Genomic DNA, 21,249 nt, shown 5'->3' with positions numbered 1-21,249 from the left:
AAAAAGAGAAAAACAAAGAATTATAAACTGTTATCAGCACTGTAGTTTTTATGCTGGTAAACATACTTGGGTATCAGGGATCTTAGGTCATATAAAACATAAGATCACTCATCTGCTTACAAGACAGCCAAGCTGGTAGATTTGATGTAATGAGGTAGTGTTTGACAGTGATTTCACAGAATGTTAAGTGGTGTTATATGAAAAGGTATTTAAAAGGTTTCAAATATAAGATCCTTTTGTAAAAAATATTTACTAGCTTTCTATATTGTAGGATTTCTTTGTGTTTTATATTCACTCAGCACTTTTTCTTTATACTGTTTTACAGAGCATATTTTTCTCTGTGTAGCCCTGGATGTTGTGGACTCAGACTCAGAGATCTGCCTCCCAAGTGCTGGGATTAAAGGTGTGGGATACCACTGCCTGGCAGAGCATACTTTTTTCTTTTGATATAGAATGACTGAAAAGCAAGCAATAAATATTATTTATAGGGCAACAAACAACTTTTAAGCAATTTATTATTTTTAAAAGATTTATTTATTATGTATACAATGTTCTGCCTGCATGTATGCCTGCAGGCCAGAAGAGGGCGCCAGATCTCATTACAGATGGTTGTGAGCCACCATATGGTTGCTGAGAATTGAACTCAGGACCTCTGGAAGAACAGTCAGTGCTCTTAACCGCTGAGCCATCTCTCCAGCCCTCATTATTATTTTTATACAATTACACAAAAAAGCCTTTCTACCTAAAGTGACAGTATTGAGTTGTCATGTTTCATGCATTGTCAAGAACTGAGGTAGCACTCTTGCAGTGAATTACTTACAAAGATATTAAACCTTTCAATATTAGTGTGTATGGATATAGTATTGGTACATTCCTGAGTCTAAGTTCATGTTTCTTAACCTGGCTTCTGCTAGTCTTGTGTTACAGGATATTAGAGGATAGTACTTCTGACTTGAGAAGCTTGGCCAAATACCATTCTCTAATAAAGAATAGCTAAGCTAACACATATTTGAGAGCTATTCTAATTGCATAAGATAATAGGATGGGAACAGCCAAGATAACTGAGTTGACCTATGTAATAGGGTATTAATTTCTTGAATATCAGTACCTCTTGTTGATAACACATAAGACTCATTTGTAGTAAAACTGGTTCATTGACCATTAGTTAGCATGTTCAGTTAAGATGTATAGATTGATAGAACTTCTTCGAACACTGAGCCATTAGGGCTATTCTTTTTAAAAAGTTACCATTGGGACTCGAGAGACGGCTCAGTGGTTAAGAGTATATATTGCTCTTGCAAGTTAAATTCCCAACACAAATGTCAGGCTGCTCATAGCTTCCTGTAACTTCCAGGGGAAACAGATAGCCTAACCTCTGTTGTCTCTGGCATTCATGTGTGTCTATATAGAGTAAAGTAGAAAATTGGCCTGGGGATATGTGTTAGTGGTAGAGGACTGACTTAGTTAGGATATACAAGGCCCTAGTAGGTTCAATTCCCAAAACTGCAAAAAAGAAAAAGGGAAAAAATAGAAAAATAGAAACTCATACAAAGCAAACTCTGTTTTTTGTTTTGTTTTGTGATTTTTTTTTTTTTTTTTTCCGAGACAGGGTTTTTCTGTATAGTCCTGGCTGTCTTAGAACTCACTCTGTAGACCAGGCTAGCCTTGAACTCACAGAGATCCACCTGCCTCTGCCTCCCGAGTGCTGGGATTAAAGGCGTGTGCCACCACAGCACATCATCAAAGCAGAACTCTTAGGAAGGTGACCGGAAGATGTATCTTCTATATACTGCCTAGAAATTTTTTAATTTGTATATGTTTGACTTTATAAATGTAGTGTCCTGCCTTTCCATCTCAAATCCTAAAATTCAAAAAAGATAAAAAGATGAATCTTAGGCTCTTGAAATGTAAAGGTTATATCTTAGTTTAAAAATTATACTTAGAGTTTTAAAATAGCCCTTATGTAAGAAAGGGCCATTTGGCTCAGTTTCTAAAATTAATTTACTTATTTAGCGACAATGTCTCTATTTGGGGCTCAGGCAGGTATTGAACTCTTGCCTTAGCCTCCCCAGTGTTATCATTACAGGCTAACTGACATTGTCGATTTTCACTGACAATACTACATCAAAAGTTAAAGAGATAGTAGTGGTTCAGAGCATATATTAAACTCTTCTAGAGGACATGAGTTCAGTATCTAGCACCCATGTCTTATAGCTCACAACCACCTCCAGCTCCAAGGGATCTAATGCCCTCTTCTGATTTTTATGGGCACACACACAAATAGAAAAACCAGTGACATTATTTTTGAGCATTTGAAAAGGTGGCTGTAATATGTGAATCTTCGTAGTTAGATGTATAAGATTCTGCAATAAAGACAAGGTATTTTCTTAACAAGGTAGTAGGAAATTCTTAAAAGCAAAGTCTCATGGCTGCCTGTCCTTGTTTAAGGAGGAATTCTAGAGAACCATTACTGTGAGTACAGTATCAAGAGTTCTCCAGTCACAAACCCTGCATATTTAGACTTTTGGAAAAATGAGTAAATATTTTCTATATGAGTTGTATTTATAGGGAAGTAGTATCAACTACTCGTTAATAAAACAGCTAATGAGTCACTAACCAAATTCTTTTTCTTTGGACAGCTGGAATGTTCTGAAGAACTGGGTGATCTTGTAAAGTCTGTGGACCCAACATTGGCACTTAGTGTGTACCTCAGGGCCAATGTCCCAAATAAAGTCATCCAGTGCTTTGCAGAGACAGGTCAAGTCCAGAAGATTGTTTTATATGCTAAAAAGGTGAGTTCAGTGGAACAAATTATCAACACAAATTCATTTAAAAAATAAATAAATAAAACGAGAGAAATGAGTCTTAGTTTGCTTCATTTTTGTTGGTTAATTTCTCTAAACCTTGAACTGCTTAGAGAAGCATAAAAAATTCCTTAACTGTTATATGTAGAGTCCATACCTAGTGTTAATACATGAAACAAGTACCAATTCGAAGAAAGTCATTTACTGACTAGAAGTAAATACATTTATATAATCTAGGCAAATAATGGCATCATAAAGTTCTTATTGAATGTCTTAAATTATAAATAATGTTTTATACTCATCCGTAGTTCTGTTAATAATATTTTCTTATAGAAAAGGCTTTAAATATGAAACTTTGTGGCATGACTGAAGTCTGTCTATTTTTAGGTTGGATATACTCCAGACTGGATCTTTCTTCTCAGAAATGTAATGCGCATCAGTCCAGATCAAGGACAGCAGTTTGCTCAAATGTTAGTTCAGGACGAAGAGCCTCTTGCTGATATCACACAGGTAATGGCACTTTGAACTCTGTAGTTCATATAGATGGGCCTTGTAGGGAGTTGGACTTTTTGAATTGTTCTTGTTTGTATTACTATTTAAATTACTATTTTATGTACCTCCCCCCCTTTTTTTGAGACAGGGTAGCTTTGCATTTTTTTCTCCCCAGGCTAGCCTCGAACTCACGAAGATCCTCCTGCCTCTGCCTCCCAAGTGCTGGGATTAAAGAGGCATGCGCCACCACTGCCTGGCTTTTTAAACTTTTTTATTTAAACCATTATTCAAAGTAACTGAGTTTTTAAATAACATTTATTTTAGGGCTAGTATGTTTTGAAACAGTCTTACTCTGTAGCTCTGTAAACCTGGAATTCATGTGTAGACCAGGCTAGTCTGGAACTTCCTCTGCCCCCTGAATCCTGGCATTTACAGGTGTGAACTGACATGCCTATACACATTGGTTTCTCCAATAATTTAAGTATGAGGTCAGGTTGTCTAAATAATATTCTTTAAATCTGGTGTTTCAGGGGGCTGGAGAGATGGCTCAGCAATTTGGAGCCCTTGTTGCTCTTGTAGAGGATCCAGGTTTGATTCCTAGCACCCTACATGGTGGCTCGCAGACATCCTTAATTCTGGTTCCAGGGGATATGTTCTCTTCTGGCCTCTGAGCACCAGACATACATGCATGCAAAAACTCAAATCACAGCCAGGCAGTGGTGGTGCACGCCTTTAATCCTAGCACTCAGGAGGTGGAAGCAGGCGGATCTCTGAGTTTGAGGCCAGCTTGGTCTACAAAGTGAGTTCCAGGACAGGCTCCAAAGCTACACAGAGAAACTCCGTCTTGAAAAACCAAAAAAAAAAAAAAAAAAAAAACAAAACCCCTCAAATCACATATGAGTACATGTGATATACCTATAAAGTAAGTAAATATCAAAAACTATTAAAAATAATTAAACTTTGTACTTTGCATTTTTATATATAAATTGATATGTTGGATTTTATATATGTGTTATCAATAATGTTTGGGGAATTTTTAAATTAACTTTTATTAATGTAAAAAAAGTGAGTTTTAGCATGACTTTTTCATACATGGAAGTTCATACTTCCCCCAAACTTGTCACCTTCTTTGGTCCTACCCCTTTTCCTTTCAAAATGATGTCTCATATCTTCTGATTTTTCTCTTTTAATAGATTGTGGATGTCTTTATGGAATATAATCTCATCCAGCAATGTACTGCCTTCTTACTTGACGCTTTGAAGAACAACCGCCCCTCTGAAGGTCCTTTACAGACACGACTGCTGGAGATGAACCTTATGCATGCACCTCAGGTAAGTGTCGCTGCCTTAGTAAGGGTTTCTCTTTCTGTGCTAAAACACCCGTGACCAGAAGCGACTTGGGGAGGAAAAAGTTTATTTAATCCTAAACTTTTCACTCCATCACTGAGAAGTCAGGGCAGGAACTGAAGGAGGAACTGAAGCAGAGGTTATGGAGGAACACTACTTATTGCGTTGTTCAGCCTGTAACCCAGGACCACCTGTCCAAGGATGACACTTTTCCTGGTGGGCTTTCCCCTTCCTCATCATCAGTCAAGAAAACATCCAACAGAATTGCCTACAAGCAGTCTGTTAGAGCCATTGAACCTCATTTTCAAAATTGAGGCTCCCTCTTTCCAGATGACCCTAGTCCATGTCATGTTGACATAAACAACCTGCACAGTTGTTGTGCTTTTTAGTCATGCATCCAGTCCTGTTCTTGACATTGATTATGCAGAAGTTCAGGTTGTTACTCATATTTTTGAGGTGTTTATTCTTCATTTAACTCTACTTTCCTTTATCCATTCAGTATTGAATGTTAATGTATTGTCTGGATGTTGTGTATGCTGATGTAAAGGAGAAAGTGAGACCAACTCATCCTGTCTGTGGTTTTCTAGGTTGCAGATGCTATTCTAGGGAATCAGATGTTCACCCACTATGACCGGGCTCATATCGCCCAGCTGTGTGAAAAGGCGGGCCTACTGCAGCGTGCATTAGAACACTTCACCGATTTGTACGATATAAAACGTGCGGTTGTTCATACCCATCTTCTTAACCCTGAGGTATTGGTTTCTTACCTGTTAGCTGTGATTAATTGGTATGTTGGCACTGGATGATAGTAAATTATTGATTCATTTTTTCCCCCCTCCAGTGGTTAGTGAATTACTTTGGCTCCTTATCAGTTGAAGACTCCCTAGAATGTCTCAGAGCCATGCTGTCTGCTAATATTCGTCAAAATCTACAGATCTGTGTTCAAGTGGCTTCTAAGTATCATGAACAACTATCAACTCAGTCTCTGATTGAACTCTTTGAATCATTCAAGAGTTTTGAAGGTAATTAGGAATGTAAGGCTTGGTAGTTAAGAAAGACATATCATCAAGCTGTTGGAAATTGTCTTTATAAACTTAATTTTATGGGACTTGGCCTCTGTGCATGAGATCCTGTGAATATACAGTGTAGAAGACCATCTGCTTGGGTATTTTATAAGTGAATTAAAGGCAGAATTTGGGTCTTTGTGTTGTGTAAAATGAAAATACTGATGACTAGGTACAGTAATACTGCATGCATAGATCTGGAGCTTGTAACAGCAAACAGCTCTCATGAGGGCTTTTGTGCCTCATGAGCCCAGCAGTGCTTCACTGGGTTAGCACTGCAGGTGCTCAGTGCTGGGTGACTGCTCACTGGGTGGCAGCTGCCTGTGTATGCAGAGTTAGCAGTGTCTGCAGCTTCTGCCCACCAGCTGTAGCTGTTGTGCGTGTTGAACCGCTTGTTAGGTGGCTCTAGGCTCGTTAGCTAAGCCCTGGTCCTCCTTAACCTGTCCTGTCTTTGTAGTGAGTGCTCTACATAGAAGGGCTGGGGTGGAGGAGGAGGTGCTTTAAGTTTCCATGCTTTTGTGTGCTAACAATATGTAGAATTTACCGTTTAGCACAGTAGCTACTGGCCACGTGTTGCTATTTAAATTTTCTGCAGTCAGTCTAGCTGAACTTGAGGTGAGCCACAGGAGATCAGTGGCTTAAGAAGACAGTCTAGGTGAGGGAAATCATCATCACTGCAGAAAGCTCTAATGAACAGCACCACACTAAGTTCTTTTCAGACTGCTTTTATGTCTTCTCTTATTTGTACTGATCTCTTACTACTTGAAAAGTTTAGGGCCAGGCATAGTGCAGGAGGGTCACAGATTCAAGGATAGCATGAACAAAATCGTCCCAAAAAAACTAAAAAACAGTAAAACACCCTTTTTTTTAATTATTTATTTTTTTTATTGCATTAGTATTTTGCCTGCACATGTGTCTGTATGAGGATGTCAGATCTTAGAGTTAGAAACAGTTGTTAGATGCCATGTGAGTGCTGGGAATTGAACCTGGGTCCTCTGGAAGAACAGTCAGTGCTCTTACCCTCTGAGCCATCTCTTCAGCCCCCAGAAAAACACTTTTAAACAGAATTTTCGTTTTGTAGGGTGTGAAACTTAGGTTTGCTTTATTGAACTGGTTTTTGGATTAATTTGTATTCTTACTGAACTTTTTAAGTAGTCAACTTATATTAGGGACATTTACTGTAGCAATTGTTTCTAACTGTTTAATAACTTTTAATGGCGCATGCCTTTAATCCCAGCACTCAGGAGGCAGAGCCAGGTGGATCTCTTTGAGTTCAAGACCAGCCTGGGCTATCAAGTGAGTTCCAGGAAAGGTGCAAAGCTACACAGAGAAACCCTGTCTCGAAAAACCTTTAAAAAAAAAAAAAAATTTAGTTCTTAAAAGTGTCCATGTAGCCAGGCTTGGTGGCACATACCTTTAATCTCAGCACTTTGGAGTCAGAGGCAGGAGGATCTCTTTGAGTTTGAGGCCAGCCTGGCTTACATTGCAAAATCCAGGACAGTCTAGGACAGCCAGGAGAGATAGTGCCTTTAAAAAAAAAAACAACAACAACAACAACAACAAAAGCCAGTCAAGGTTACACAGTGAGACCTTGTCTCAAAACAAACAAAATGTGCCTATGTCACTAAATTTCAATTGTTTTTGTTTCTTTAAGGTCTCTTTTATTTTCTGGGATCCATTGTTAACTTTAGTCAGGACCCAGATGTGCACTTTAAATATATCCAGGCGGCTTGCAAGACTGGGCAGATCAAAGAAGTGGAAAGAATCTGCAGAGAAAGCAACTGCTATGATCCTGAGCGAGTCAAGAATTTTCTCAAGGTAGGTGGCTCCGAGCTGCATGCTACTGGATGATTGATGGTCAGCAGTTCTACAAGGGCTCAGGCATGCTTGGAAATACTTTCCTTACATTTAAAAATCTTAGCATTCTCAAATTCTGTACTGGGTTATTTTTTTCTAAACGTAATACTCTGTGGTTTCTTAAGAAATAAGGAAGGAAATTAGCAAGTAGTACTTAAGAACTACCATCTGTTTAACAAGAAGGAAAGACAGTTTCATTTCCACAGATTTTTTTTTTTTTTTGTCCCCAAAAGGAAAGCACTTTGGTTTTTTGTTTGTTTGATTTTTTTTTTTTTCTTCTTCCTAAGACAGGGTCTCACTATGTAGCCCTGGCTGACCTGGAACTCTATGTAGACCAGGCTAGACTCTGAATTTATAGAGATTTCCCTGCCTCTGCTTCCTTAGTGGTGGGATTAAAGGTGTGCACCACTATGCCTGGCTTTTTGTGTTTGTTTGTTTTTTGAGACAAGGTTTCTCTGTGTGGCTTTGTACCTTTCCTGGAACTCACTCTGTAGCCCAGGCTGGCCTCAAACTCACAGAGATAGATCCGCCTGCCGCTGACTCCCCAGTGCTGGGATTAAAAACATTCACTACCACTGCCCAGCAAGAAAAACTTTTTAGGAAGTTTTTCTTGATACATTTTAGGATACTTAGATCTATTTCTGTGTGGTGACACATAGGTGTAATGCCAGCACTTCAGAGGCAGAGGCAGGCAGATTCAAAGTTCAAAGCCAGTCTGATCTACAGCGTGAGACCTTGTCTCTAAACAGGGGTGTCCTTAGAATGCTTTAACTTTTTTTTTTTTTTTTTTGCCTTTAAAATTTTTTGTCTGGGTAGAGGGACGTGCATAAGAGGTAATAATTTCCTTCTTCTGTCATATAAGTCCCAGGAATCAAACTCAGAACATCACATTTGGCAGCAAACACCCTTATCCTTTGAGCCATCTTAACAAACCTCCTTTCTATTTTTTTGAGATGTAGTCTGACTTTGCCGTGTTTTGTCTGTTCTTGAGTTTATGATAACCCTGCCTCATCCTCCAGAATGCCAAAATTATAGGTGGTGAGCCACATGCAGCATTCCTGGCTTAGGTTTCTTCTCTTTTACCCTCTCTCTTTTTAAAAATATTTATTTACGTTTTCATTTTGTGTTGGTGATGGTGTTCCTGTGCCAGGCAAGCACATGGAGGTCAGAGGTCAGTTCTTGGAAGTCATTTTGTTTTTTGCAGCATGTGGGTCCTGGGCCTAGAACTCAGAATGTTAGTCTCAGTGGCAAGCACCTTTACCTACTGAGCTATCTTGCCATCTTAGATTTTCTTTTTTTTTGGTTTGGTTTGATTGGTTTACCTTTAGTATCATTTTCAAGTTTCTTTATTGTTTGTAAGAAAACACCCAGGTTTACTTCTAGCATCAAATCTGCCTGAGTGTGGTAAAGAAAATGTTAATCATGTATAGTTCGTAAATCAAGAGGGGTCAGGGAAACTTAGCGTTGTGACTCTTGAATTCTGTTGGGGAGGAGTAAAGACTACCTGTCCTGGGACAGAGACTAACACATTAAAGAATGCTAAGTTACAGAATGCAGCCAAGAACTGGTGATTTGTTTAATATTTAACTTTGCTTGTTAGCTGTATTCTTATGCCTACCAGTTATTTTGTGAGGAAAAATAATTATTTGTAGCTCTCTATGAAAAACCAGGAAAACTGCAAAACCCACAGAGTACCACCTCTCCACTGTCACACATATTGAAATTATTTTACTTTTGTCTTCTGGGAGAATTCTAGATTGAGCACAATAACATTATATGAGAATTGCATTTCCTACCTCTCCACCTATTATCACTTGGAAATAGCTCATAGCTGTATTGGCCGGTTGTCCTAAATTGATCTGGGCTCTGTGTTACAGGCTAAACCCACAGGGTTTTTTAATGTAAGAAAATAGTAGAAATGCTGAAATTGTCTTACATTGTAGAATGAAAGGTAAACATCTTAGCTCTTCTGACTTTTCTGGGGTGACTAGCTAGCATGATAATGCTGAAAGTCAAACTTTCTAGGGTTCCCAAGAAACTTGTCAAGGTGAGGGGTTGTTAGTCTGTGCTGCTAGTGCACCCCCACCATCTCACAGGCCAAGCTTACTTCCCCTTGAGCATCCTCACTTGTTCTGATCTTTTTTAATACATCAGATTTTTAGTTGAATTCCTTTTTGTTATTGAACCCATCTTTTAATTTCTCTTCAGCCTTGGGATATACTGTTTGAGTTATCTTTTATGTTAAAACAGAAGTAAACTTAACTATTACAACTTAAGTATGACATTCTGAAGTTTCAAAAACAACACCTAGCTGGGCAGTGGTGCACACACCTTTAATCCCACTACTTGGGAGACTCAGGCAGGTGGATTTCTGAGTTAGGTCTACAGAGTGAGTTCCATGACAGCCAGGGCTACATACAGAGATCCTGTCTTGAAAAGCTTTAGAAAACAAACAAAAAACTTAACATTTAAGCCAGATATGGGAAACTATCTTTAGACCAATGATGTACTCCTTGTTCCCTTTATCTTACTTTATACTATGCTTTGTCTCTTGGAATTACCTCAGTCTCCCCGGATGACTCACTATTCCTGGAACTTGCCTATTGGAAGCTTTGCATCTGCCTCAGACTGTTTCTCTGAAAATCATGAAATAAACCTTCATGATTTCTTCCTTGACTTTGAGGTTTCTGACCTAATGTCATGGAGGTTTTTCCTGTTACTCGACCTAAAATAGAAACTACTAGAGCTAGGGAACCAGCTCAGTCAGTAAAGTGCTTGCCATACAAGAATAAGGGCCTGAGTTAGATCCCAAACCCAAGTGAAAATGTTGGATGTTGGTGCCTTATGTTTGTAACCATTGGCAAGGTGGATCCCTTGGTGAGTTCCAAGCCAGTGAAAAGACTGTCTTAAATAAGATGACTAGTATTCCTCGGGAATGACACCTGAAGTCCTCTGTCTCCACATTACAGAGGCAAACAATAGAATATCTGTACCCAGTTCCTCCTCTTGGCCTGCTTCATTTTCACTGTAATACCCTCTGCTGTGAAGGAAACATGTCTCTTCTCACTCTGAGGCAGTTTCCTTGAGACACACAGGACTGTTTACTTTAGAGCCTGATACATAATAAGTACTCAAGAAATAGTTGTTAAATTTGTGTTGTAGAAAACCTCTACATGTATTTTCACAATTCCAGTTTTTGTCTTAAAATGGTTGCTAATAAGAATAATGGTTGATAGCTTAGTAAATAGTTGAAAATGTATAGATAGCATGGGGCTGGAGAGATGGCTCATTAGTTAACAATGCTTGCTGCCCTTACCGAGGACTCAAATTCAGTTCCCAGTATCTGTGTGTTGGATTGCTCACAAACTACCTGCAACTCCAGGGGCATCCAGTACTTCTGACTTTTGTGAGCCCTTACATACATATGCACATCATCATACACATAATTAAAAATAAAATATTTGGAAATGTATAGCATTAGTTTTATGCCTGTTGTGAAGGTTTAGACAAATAAGAAAATACCACAGTTCTTGTTAGAAATGAAATTGCTCAGTGATCTGCTTATATGTTATTCCACAAAGTGATGAAGCTTGTATTTTCTGTGCACAGAAGATTCATGTGATACACTTGAGTTTTTTTTAACGTTTATTTAGGAGGGGAGATTGGCCTGGAAGCTTTGCATTTGAAGAAGCAGACACATCCTTTCTAGAAATGATTGAAGCAGCGTTAGTGGTGTTTTCATTTGTTTAAGATTTATTTATTATGCTGGCCAGAAGAAGGCATCAGATCTCATTACAGATGGTTGTGAGACACCATGTGGTTGCTGGGACTTGAACTCAGGACCTCTGGAAGAACAGCCAGTTCTCTTAACCTCTGAGCCAGTTCTCCAGCCCATGTTTTCATTTTTTTGAAATAAATACTCATACATTGCCTTTCCTTAAAGTGAACAGCCTGCAGTTGAACTTCAAATTTATAGCCCTTTTTATGTTTTCAATTTCGCTTAGCTCACAAAATTTTCTTGATATTTTCTGAACCTTTCATGGATTAATCTTATAATTGTCAAGCTAGAACCTAATCCTAAAAACCATTTTATGGTCTGGGGATGTTGCTCAGTGGTAGAACTCTTTTCTAGCCTAATCCTCAATACTGGAGGATAAAAGAAAAGAAAAAAACAGAAACAAAGACAAAAGAACTGTTTTATTCTAACCTTAAAAAGAAGTGCCTACCATTGGGGAAAGTTCTATCCTGCTTAGTTTCTGTTCCCTTAGTTGTCTCTTAGAGGAATCATTTCTTGAGGGATGTGTCACTGTGTATAAATGAATTCCTGATGGAAACTGTTGTTTTTTGTGCTGTACCTTATGTCTGTGGAATGTAACAGGACATGTATCAGGTAATTGTCCCACATAGGTCTTATCCTTTCCTGTCTATAACATCTCTGTCAGTCTCTAAGTCGGACTGTAGCTTCGTCTTTGTAATGGTGAAAGCAGTTGGCAATTTAAAGATCTCTTTTCTTTAAATTCTTTATTGTGTTTAATTCATCGCAGTGTCCTTTGTAGACTTAATTATAGTAGATTGTTAGAGCCTGGGTGTACCGCTTGATTTGGGGGAGGGCTAGAAAATAAATCATTAGTTTGAAACAAATGCTCACATTTGTGCCACCGACTGAGGACAGTCACTAAATCAACTGCCAAATTCAACTGAACTGTTCATTATTAATGAAAGTCCCAGTGTAGTGATTTTCAAACCTGTGTGCTTCTGCTGGTGGCTCACAATCCTTGATTTGTTAAAAATTTTTTATTAAGGATGTGTGGGGAGGGCTTGATGTTTTGCTTGTGGACCTAAGCTTTGGTTAGTAAAATATATTGAAATGGGGAGATGTACTCTCAGCTCTGGGGGTCATTTCTTTTTTTTAACAGCAGAGGCAAGTTTTTATAAACCTCTCCCATCAGCACAGAAAGGATTCTCATATTTTACTTAATGCAAGAAGCAAATTGAAGCTTTTTTTGTTTTTTCCCTCTTCCAGGAAGCAAAACTAACAGATCAGCTGCCTCTGATCATCGTCTGTGATCGATTTGACTTTGTCCATGACCTCGTGCTGTATTTATATAGAAACAATCTTCAGAAGTATATAGAGATCTATGTCCAGAAGGTACATAATTTCAAGCTTATCTCTGCAGTATTCTGAATTGCTCTTGAAACTTTGTGCCCATTAGGAATGGTCTGCTAGAGTAGCTTTCAGTGGTTTTTGTCCCAGCAAAATCTTTGATTAAGTGTGAGAACAGAACCATTATAGTCGAACAAGTTGTAAAGTCTAGGAACCAAACCCCAAACAGATGTCTTAAACAATGGTAGATTCAGGTGTTAGACGTTTGACTCCTTGAAGATATTCTAGTGGGGCAGCGTTGCCAGAGCTGGAGCTTTTGCACTGGTGATCTTCCTGAGTTGTCTTGTCTGCTGCTGTGCTCACACTTCGGCATCTGGAGTGCTCCTTAGGTACAGCTGATGAAGCAAACCAACATGGGAGAAGACTAAGGGACAAGTGCTCCCAGTGCTTATTATACCTGTGAGGCAGGCCTTCCTAGCTGGAGTTGTGCTGAATTCCTTCATCTGACTATAAATTTATATTCACAGTTTATGGGCTTTAAAAATTAATGGTCTTTTAAGTTTTTAACTCAGTTTTGCTTGTTAATGTAATGCTGTGCTTTTTATTTTCTCTTTTCCAAACCTAGGTAAATCCAAGTCGACTCCCTGTTGTTATTGGAGGATTGCTTGATGTTGACTGCTCTGAAGATGTCATTAAAAATTTGATTCTTGTCGTGAGAGGTCAATTCTCTACTGATGAGCTTGTTGCTGAAGTTGAAAAAAGGAACAGGTGTAGTACTGTTTTCCCCGTTACAACAGATGAATTTATATCCTCTCGTAGTGTGGTTGGTAATAGTTGACTGTGTGTCTGAAGCTGCTCAGCAGTTGGCGAGCTAGCTTTCAGAGTTGAAATTGGTGTGTGTGTGTGTGTGTGTGTGTGTGTGTGTGTGTGTGTTTTCTGAAATGTATGAAATATATTTCTATAGTTCTGAAAGGATTGTGCTGTTTGTAACCTAGCCTATGGGGCTTGTTTTTTCCACTAGATTGAAGCTGCTTCTACCTTGGCTTGAGGCCAGAATTCATGAGGGCTGTGAGGAGCCTGCTACTCACAATGCATTAGCCAAGATATACATCGACAGTAATAACAACCCAGAGAGATTTCTTCGAGAAAACCCCTATTATGACAGTCGTGTTGTTGGAAAGTATTGTGAGAAGAGAGACCCACATCTGGCTTGTGTCGCTTATGAACGTGGCCAGTGTGATCTGGAACTCATCAATGTAAGTACTCTTCCTGAGCTGTAGAGGCAGTTGTATCTCTTTAACTAGTTGTATCTCTGCTTAGCAGATTTTGAATTTCTATATGATTTTGGGTATTATGGAGCAGTTCTGGGCAGATAGGTCCTTTTTTAAAACTTTAATTGGAAACAGTAGTAAACCTAAAGGTGCCCAAAATGTCAAGTCTGAATACACTCTTTCTTGGCCTGAACATAAGCACTTTACCTATTACATACCACATGGACTTGTGTCCCTTTGGAGTCTTATTTTCTAAGAATAAGTAGATACTAGCTACAGTCAACTTGACATTAAATATGACATTAATAAGGGACTTTGAAGAATCTGTTTTCTTTTAGTGTTGTCAGATTTTTGTATAGTTTAGGATCATAATTGTGTCTTCTCTCTTCAGTCTTTTTATTCTGAATCAGTTCTTAGAAGTGTATGGTTTTTTTTGTTTATTTGTTTTTTTGAGACAGGGTTTCTCTGTGTAGTTTTTAGAGCTTGTCCTAGATCTCACTCTCTAGCCCAGGCTGGCCTCCAACTTACAGAGATTCACCTGCCTCTGTCTCCCGAGTGCTGGGATTAAAGGCGTGTGCCACCACTGCCTGCCAGAAATGTATGTTTTTAATGACAGTTATCTTTGCTAAAACTTCTTTTTCATTTGTATTCTGTTACAAATTTTACTGGTGAAATAAGTGCATAACTAGATTTTCCCACTGTAATGTGAACAACTCAGTGGCTATTAGTAAATTCACCGTGTTGCACCATCACTACTCTTGCCACCTTCCAGGGTCTCATCACTGAGGAAGGAGACCCTCTTTCCAGTAAAGCGGCTCCATACTCTCCCTTCCCACAGACCTTCACAAATCCAAACCACACTCAACCCCTGTGGATTTGCCTGTTTCTCCTCCACCCTGTGTAGCCTCTGTGAAGCTTCAGCCCTTTTTCCTGGTTCTTAGTTATGTGTTAAGAATTGAAGGGTAGGACACTGGGCTGTCATGAGCAAGGCCCTGCCTGGGTATAATCCCAAGCACTGGAAAAAGAAAAGGATTCTGTCACTTTTATCAGTCAGTATTCTTAAACTCCTGGATTCATAGATTTTTGTTTTACTCTTTGAATTATAATCTACTAATGTTTGTAGTTGGAATTTTCTAGTTCCCAAATAAAGAAACAGGCTTATTATTATTAATTATGAATGCTTGTCCCACTACCTCTTTTAACTTAATTTAACTAACCTGTTTCTATTCATCTATGTTTTGTGTTGGGGCTTTTTACCTTTCATTTTGTATGTCCTACTTTCCTGCTTCTTCTGTGTCTGTCTGTCTGGTCCCTGGCCTCTCCCTGGTGTCTTTTTCTTTCTTTTTTAGCTTAAATTCCTCCACTTACTTACTCTCCCTGCCCAGAAGTTCCACTTAAACCTCCTCCCTTGCTATTGACCGTTCAGCTTTTTATTAGATCAATCAGGTGTCTTAGGCAGGTCAAACAACAACACATCTTTACATAATTAAACAAATGTAACTCATCCTTACATAGTGAAACAAATCTTCCACAACCACTGTTGTTTATAGTGGAACTCAGATTGTCGCCTGGTTTGTTGGGGCCCTTCATTTCTGATAAACAATAGAGAATGCTCAGTGTGTAACTTTCCCAGCTTAGAGTTGCTTATTTTTCCAGGGGACCCTCTCCCCCCCCCACCTCTTATTGAAGGATGCCATTAGAACCAAGTTCTGTACTAGAGTTGTGTTTGCTTCTAGAATCAGTTCAGTGATCAGATCTAAGAAACTTATGTATGTACATACTTTCAAAGATTATGCATAAGTACATGGAAAAGTAAGTATGCAAGAATAGTTTAATAAAACACTGAAAGAAAGCTTTGAAGGTAACCAGCCCTGTATTAGAATATGATGCAAAGCCTATAATTTAAAGAAATACAATACGGGTTGGGGATTTAGCTCAATGGTAGAGTGCTTGCCTAGCAAGCACAAGGCCCTGGGTTCAATCCTCAGCTAAAGAAAAAAAAAAAGGAATACAATACTAATGTTTGAACATCGAAAATAAGCTGAATACGGTAGTACGTGTCTATTATTGCAGCATTTGAGAATTGGAGGCAGAGGAATAGGAATGTGAAGCTCTAGTACATGAGACTACCATCCCCCCCAAAAAAAAATAAACAGATGCAATAATGGAAAGTCAGCCCAGCCCCTCCCCCCCGCCCCCCCCCCCAAAGACAGGGTTTCTCTGTGTAACAGTCCTGGCTGTCCTGGAACTCACTTTTGTAGTAGACCAGGCTGGCCTCAAACTCACAGAGTTCCGCCTGCCTCTGCCTCCCAAGTGCTGAGATTAAAGGCATGCACCACCACTGCCTGGCTCAATGGGGTGCTTTTTTAAAGCCCCTAAAAATTCTTGTTTTTTGTTTTGTTTGTTTTTCCATTGTTGAGTTTCTAAGAACGTCTGACTGTAACATTCCCAAGATTCTATATGAAAGTAATAGATTTCTTACAAAACAGAGTTGACATGATTGCAAATAATTTTCAGAGTCATCTGTAGTCTTTACTTTTTGTGTTGAAATTAACTCTTGCTATTTCAATTAGGTTTGCAATGAGAATTCCCTCTTCAAAAGTCTTTCCCGCTACCTGGTCCGTCGAAAAGATCCAGAATTGTGGGGTAGTGTGCTGCTGGAAAGCAATCCATACAGAAGACCACTAATTGACCAGGTAAAAATGGCAAAAATGTTTCCATTCTTTTTGATTTGGGATACTTTCCTTTCATTACATACCCAGATATACTCAAATGAGTCATATCTAACTATAACAGAAGGCGGAAAAAGTGAAAAAACATTAAAATTATGCTATGTAAATGTAAAATTGTACATAGGTATACATTAAATATAAGGAAAGTGAAATCTAAAAACATAAAATTATCTTAAATTCATCATCATTAAAACTAAATAAATTAGTATTGACTACAAATTACTACCTGACCACATGACTAAATGGAAAACATTTAAAACATGTCTTCGTGTAAGTCAGCACACAGTGAGGATTGATAATACAAAATACAAAAGTCCAAGTGATTGGGGGTGGGGGTGTGTGTGGGTGGGTATGACGACGTAGGCCTGAAGTACCAGCACTTAGGAGTTTGAGAGAGGAAGAATATGAGTTGGAGTTCATCTTGAGCTATCAATGTGTCATGATCCTATTATCTCTAATTCTTTTTTTAAAAGTCCAATTAAGTATCATGGAGATGGTTCCATTAGCAAGCATGAAGACCTGAGTTCACATCCCTAGCACCCACATACAAGCTGGGCTTAGTTAAGTGCCCCTGTATTTAACCGAGTGCTGGGTATACAGAGACAGGAGGATCTCTGGGACATCCTAGTCAGCTAGTCCAGTCAAATGGATGTGCTCCAGCTTCTGGGAGAGTCTTCTATCAAAAATAAAGTGGAGAGTGACTGGTCAAGACATCTGGTATCAACCTTTGATAGGTGCACGTACGTGCACCTGCACACAGTCAGGCACACAACCACAGGAATAGTACATAACAGCACACACAATGCCCACATCAGTAATAGCAAATCTAACTAAATAACCACAGCACCACAGTTAAGTTTTTATACCTCTATGATACTGAAATCTTGAATTAAAGTGCTAATTATTGCTTGTTATTATAATGATTCTTAAATTTTTCTGACAAATAGGTATAGCATTTTGAAGACTAGATTACTACCCCCAAGTCTTTCCTTAACCCTAGGGAAGCATTTCCAAGGCTCATTCCCAAGTAGATACAAAGCTTCCTGCAATCATTGTGGCATCTGGGCATATGAAAGTAGCCAAAACCAGGGTTCTTTTAAAATCTGCATCTAATTTGAAAATAAGCCATTAAAGTAACAGTGATAAGTGTTACTGTGAATAGTGTTTTATCAGGGAAAGTAAAAGTATATAGTTGCTAATGTTAGTAGCAAACTTATAAACAATGTGTGTTCCTGTCTGTTTGTGTCCAAAGATCATTGAGTATTGAGTTAGAGGTTTTTCCTCCTATCTGAAGTTGTCTAATGAGAAGTTATCTAACTTATTCTTACCAGGCAATGTCTTTTTTAAAGTACATTGATTGATTGATTGATTGATTGATTGGTGTCTGTTCCCTGTATACTCTCTGTAGGTTGTACAGACAGCCTTGTCTGAAACTCAGGACCCAGAAGAAGTGTCTGTAACTGTGAAGGCTTTTATGACAGCAGATCTTCCTAATGAACTCATTGAACTACTGGAGAAAATTGTCCTTGATAACTCTGTATTCAGTGAACACAGGTACGCTGACAGGATTGCTCTGGCTTTCTGATCAGTCTTTCATTGTGGCCTGTCAGTTTAGGGAAGGAACAGAAAATAAAGATCAGAGGCAATTTTCTCTGAATTTATTATCTTAATATACACCTCTTCTCAGCCTGTCCTCGGAGACAGATAACCCTCTAGTGCCATAGTGGTTATTCCTTACCACTGGTAGGCTTTTAAACATTGTGGTTGAATGTCTTGGTTTCTGAAGGAATCTGCAAAACCTCCTCATCCTCACTGCAATTAAGGCTGACCGGACACGTGTTATGGAGTATATTAACCGCCTGGATAATTATGATGCTCCAGATATTGCCAACATTGCCATCAGCAATGAGCTGTTTGAAGAAGCATTTGCTATTTTCCGGAAGTTTGATGTCAATACTTCAGCAGTTCAGGTAAATCTTGAAATTAGATAAATTGAGATACCGACTGTAACTCTCTTGAGTGCAAAGAGAGCACTGTCCTATGAGGGTGTGCACAGACTGCAATCACAGTTGAATACTCATGAAATGCTATCAGTGTAGATGTGTAAGGTCCATTTTACTCTAACACCAATCCACAAATGTTGCCCAGGTCTTAATTGAACATATTGGAAACCTGGATCGTGCGTATGAGTTTGCTGAACGCTGCAATGAGCCTGCTGTTTGGAGTCAACTTGCAAAAGCTCAGTTGCAGAAAGGAATGGTGAAGGAAGCCATTGATTCTTACATCAAAGCAGATGATCCTTCATCCTACATGGAAGTTGTTCAGGCTGCCAACACTAGTGGTAATGACTTCTAATCTTTATGTCTTTGAGACCTCAGAAAAATCGTTTAGGTATCTTAACTTTTAATTGCATAGAGGTTAGATAATTCCTGATTACTTGTGAAAACTTTCTGCCCAGCATCTTGATCCAGTAAAGACTGACTGCATTGTGTGAATTTAGAAGGTTCATAGAGAAGGTTAATTTTGTTTTAAGGTCTGATAAAATCCTGATAGAGCTCTGATATATAACTTTAAAGGAAGAGTATGGGGAAGGTATCAAATATTCTTTGGGCCAGTAATAATAATACAGAAGTATAATGGAACTTTTATACTTTCAGGTATAGCCATATTTATATTTGTCATTCTCTGTAAATGTTTCTTTGAAAAGGGAGTTAAGCTGGTTAAGTGATGTACATCTACCGTCCTAGCACTTGGGAAGCTGAGGCCTTAAGTTAGTTTAGTTCTTGGACAGCATAATGATGATGATGATGATGATGATGATGATGATGATAAAAAATTATAGTAATAAATATAATAATACATTATTATTGCTTGTGTGTAGTTGCCTGTAAAGGCCAGAGGACAAGCTCTGTTTTCACCTCTCATGCACTATCATAAATAAATAATAAACAAACAAACAAATAAATAAATAAATAAGAAAGACAAGGTCTCTTGTTGGCCTGGGTGTCACTAAGTAATTTATCCAGCAGGCATAAACATAAAACATAGCATGACACTCTCAAAAAAAAAAAAAAAAAAAAAAAAAAAAAAAATGCCAGGGCACTAATAGCAGATCTTACCTGTTTGGTTGGAAATATAAAATAAGGATGCTAATCTATGGGCTTATTTGTCTTTTTATTTAGGAAACTGGGAAGAACTGGTGAAGTATTTGCAGATGGCCCGAAAGAAGGCTCGAGAGTCCTATGTGGAAACAGAATTGATATTTGCACTGGCTAAAACAAACCGCCTTGCAGAGTTAGAAGAGTTCATCAATGGGCCAAATAATGCTCATATTCAGCAAGTGGGTTTCCTCTTTAAATGTGTGTGTGTGTTTAGTGGGATGCTTGTATGTAGATGTATATAAAAGCCAGAAGAAAGAAGAAAGGCTCTGGTCTCACTCCTCAGGCACTGTCCACTTGATAAAAGAAATAAGACAGGGTCTCTTGTTGGCCGGGGTGCCCTTAAGTAATTTAGGTCAGCTGGCCAGCAAGCATAAAGGATTGCTGGGATCAAGCATGCCATCACACCTGGCTTTTTATGTGGGTGGTGGGCATTAAACTCAGGTCCTAATTTTTGCAAGGCAGGCACTTTTCCAACTGAATTATCTCACTAGCTCCACATTTTAAACACATGTCAAACTCAATGATTGAGCAACTTTATCACTTTGGAAGATTCAACATGTTAGAGCTAAGGAATTAAATTGTCCTTTGGAAAGACAAGAGTATCTGCTCCTTCATTTTGTTTGTAATTTTGGAACTTGGCCTCAACTTCTTGGGTGCTGGATTATAACATATGCAACTGTATGTGTTCCTCAGTGTAAAGATATGAATTGAAAAAAAGATTGATTTAAGATCTGTATTTTACTGATCATGGATTGTCTTCCCCTTCCTAGGTTGGTGACCGTTGTTATGATGAAAAAATGTATGATGCTGCTAAGCTGTTGTACAATAATGTTTCTAACTTTGGGCGCTTGGCTTCTACTCTTGTTCACCTTGGTGAATATCAGGCAGCAGTTGATGGTGCTAGAAAAGCTAATAGTACTCGAACATGGAAGGAGGTAATAAGTTTGAAAGATGACTTAAGATTCTGTTTGAAAATTCTATTTGTACTGTTGAGTTGAAATAACTGTCTGCATTTACATTTGGATTCTCATAGTGGAAAATGTTTATTCTAGGTCTGCTTTGCCTGTGTAGATGGGAAAGAGTTCCGTCTTGCTCAGATGTGTGGACTTCATATTGTAGTACATGCAGATGAATTAGAGGAACTTATCAACTACTATCAGGTAATGTACACCAAGCCTGTATATGAATTGAGACTTTTGTATACATAATCTCTCCACTAATTGCACATTTCTCTTACCTAGGATCGTGGCTATTTTGAAGAACTTATCACCATGTTGGAGGCAGCCTTGGGACTAGAGCGAGCTCACATGGGAATGTTTACTGAGCTAGCTATTTTGTATTCTAAATTCAAGCCACAGAAAATGAGGGAACATCTGGAGTTGTTCTGGTCGAGAGTGAATATTCCTAAGGTAGCCAAT

At 38.6% G+C, this 21,249-nt stretch overlaps 1 protein-coding gene across 4 annotated transcripts in view; it reads left to right on the top strand.

Moving 5' to 3' along the window:
• Positions 1-21,249, top strand: part of Cltc (clathrin heavy chain) — a 64,433-nt gene that overhangs the window by 33,075 nt on the left and 10,109 nt on the right. For all 4 annotated transcript variants that reach the window (XM_036194692.1, XM_036194694.1, XM_036194693.1 and 1 more), the window contains 17 exons: positions 2,640-2,792; positions 3,192-3,314; positions 4,490-4,627; positions 5,230-5,394; positions 5,484-5,664; positions 7,361-7,524; positions 12,587-12,712; positions 13,293-13,435; positions 13,689-13,923; positions 16,512-16,634; positions 18,079-18,224; positions 18,457-18,640; positions 18,819-19,011; positions 19,853-20,010; positions 20,602-20,766; positions 20,884-20,991; positions 21,073-21,240. In XM_036194692.1, coding sequence (XP_036050585.1) covers positions 2,640-2,792; positions 3,192-3,314; positions 4,490-4,627; positions 5,230-5,394; positions 5,484-5,664; positions 7,361-7,524; positions 12,587-12,712; positions 13,293-13,435; positions 13,689-13,923; positions 16,512-16,634; positions 18,079-18,224; positions 18,457-18,640; positions 18,819-19,011; positions 19,853-20,010; positions 20,602-20,766; positions 20,884-20,991; positions 21,073-21,240 — 2,673 coding nt within the window. The remainder of the gene's footprint in view (positions 1-2,639; positions 2,793-3,191; positions 3,315-4,489; positions 4,628-5,229; positions 5,395-5,483; positions 5,665-7,360; positions 7,525-12,586; positions 12,713-13,292; positions 13,436-13,688; positions 13,924-16,511; positions 16,635-18,078; positions 18,225-18,456; positions 18,641-18,818; positions 19,012-19,852; positions 20,011-20,601; positions 20,767-20,883; positions 20,992-21,072; positions 21,241-21,249) is intronic.

This window comes from Onychomys torridus, chromosome 8, assembly GCF_903995425.1.
Source record: "Onychomys torridus chromosome 8, mOncTor1.1, whole genome shotgun sequence".
In the NCBI taxonomy this organism is placed as follows: Eukaryota; Metazoa; Chordata; class Mammalia; order Rodentia; family Cricetidae; genus Onychomys; species Onychomys torridus.
The sequence above is the reverse complement of the archived record's forward strand: the minus strand, read 5'-3'. Positions and strand labels throughout refer to the sequence as shown.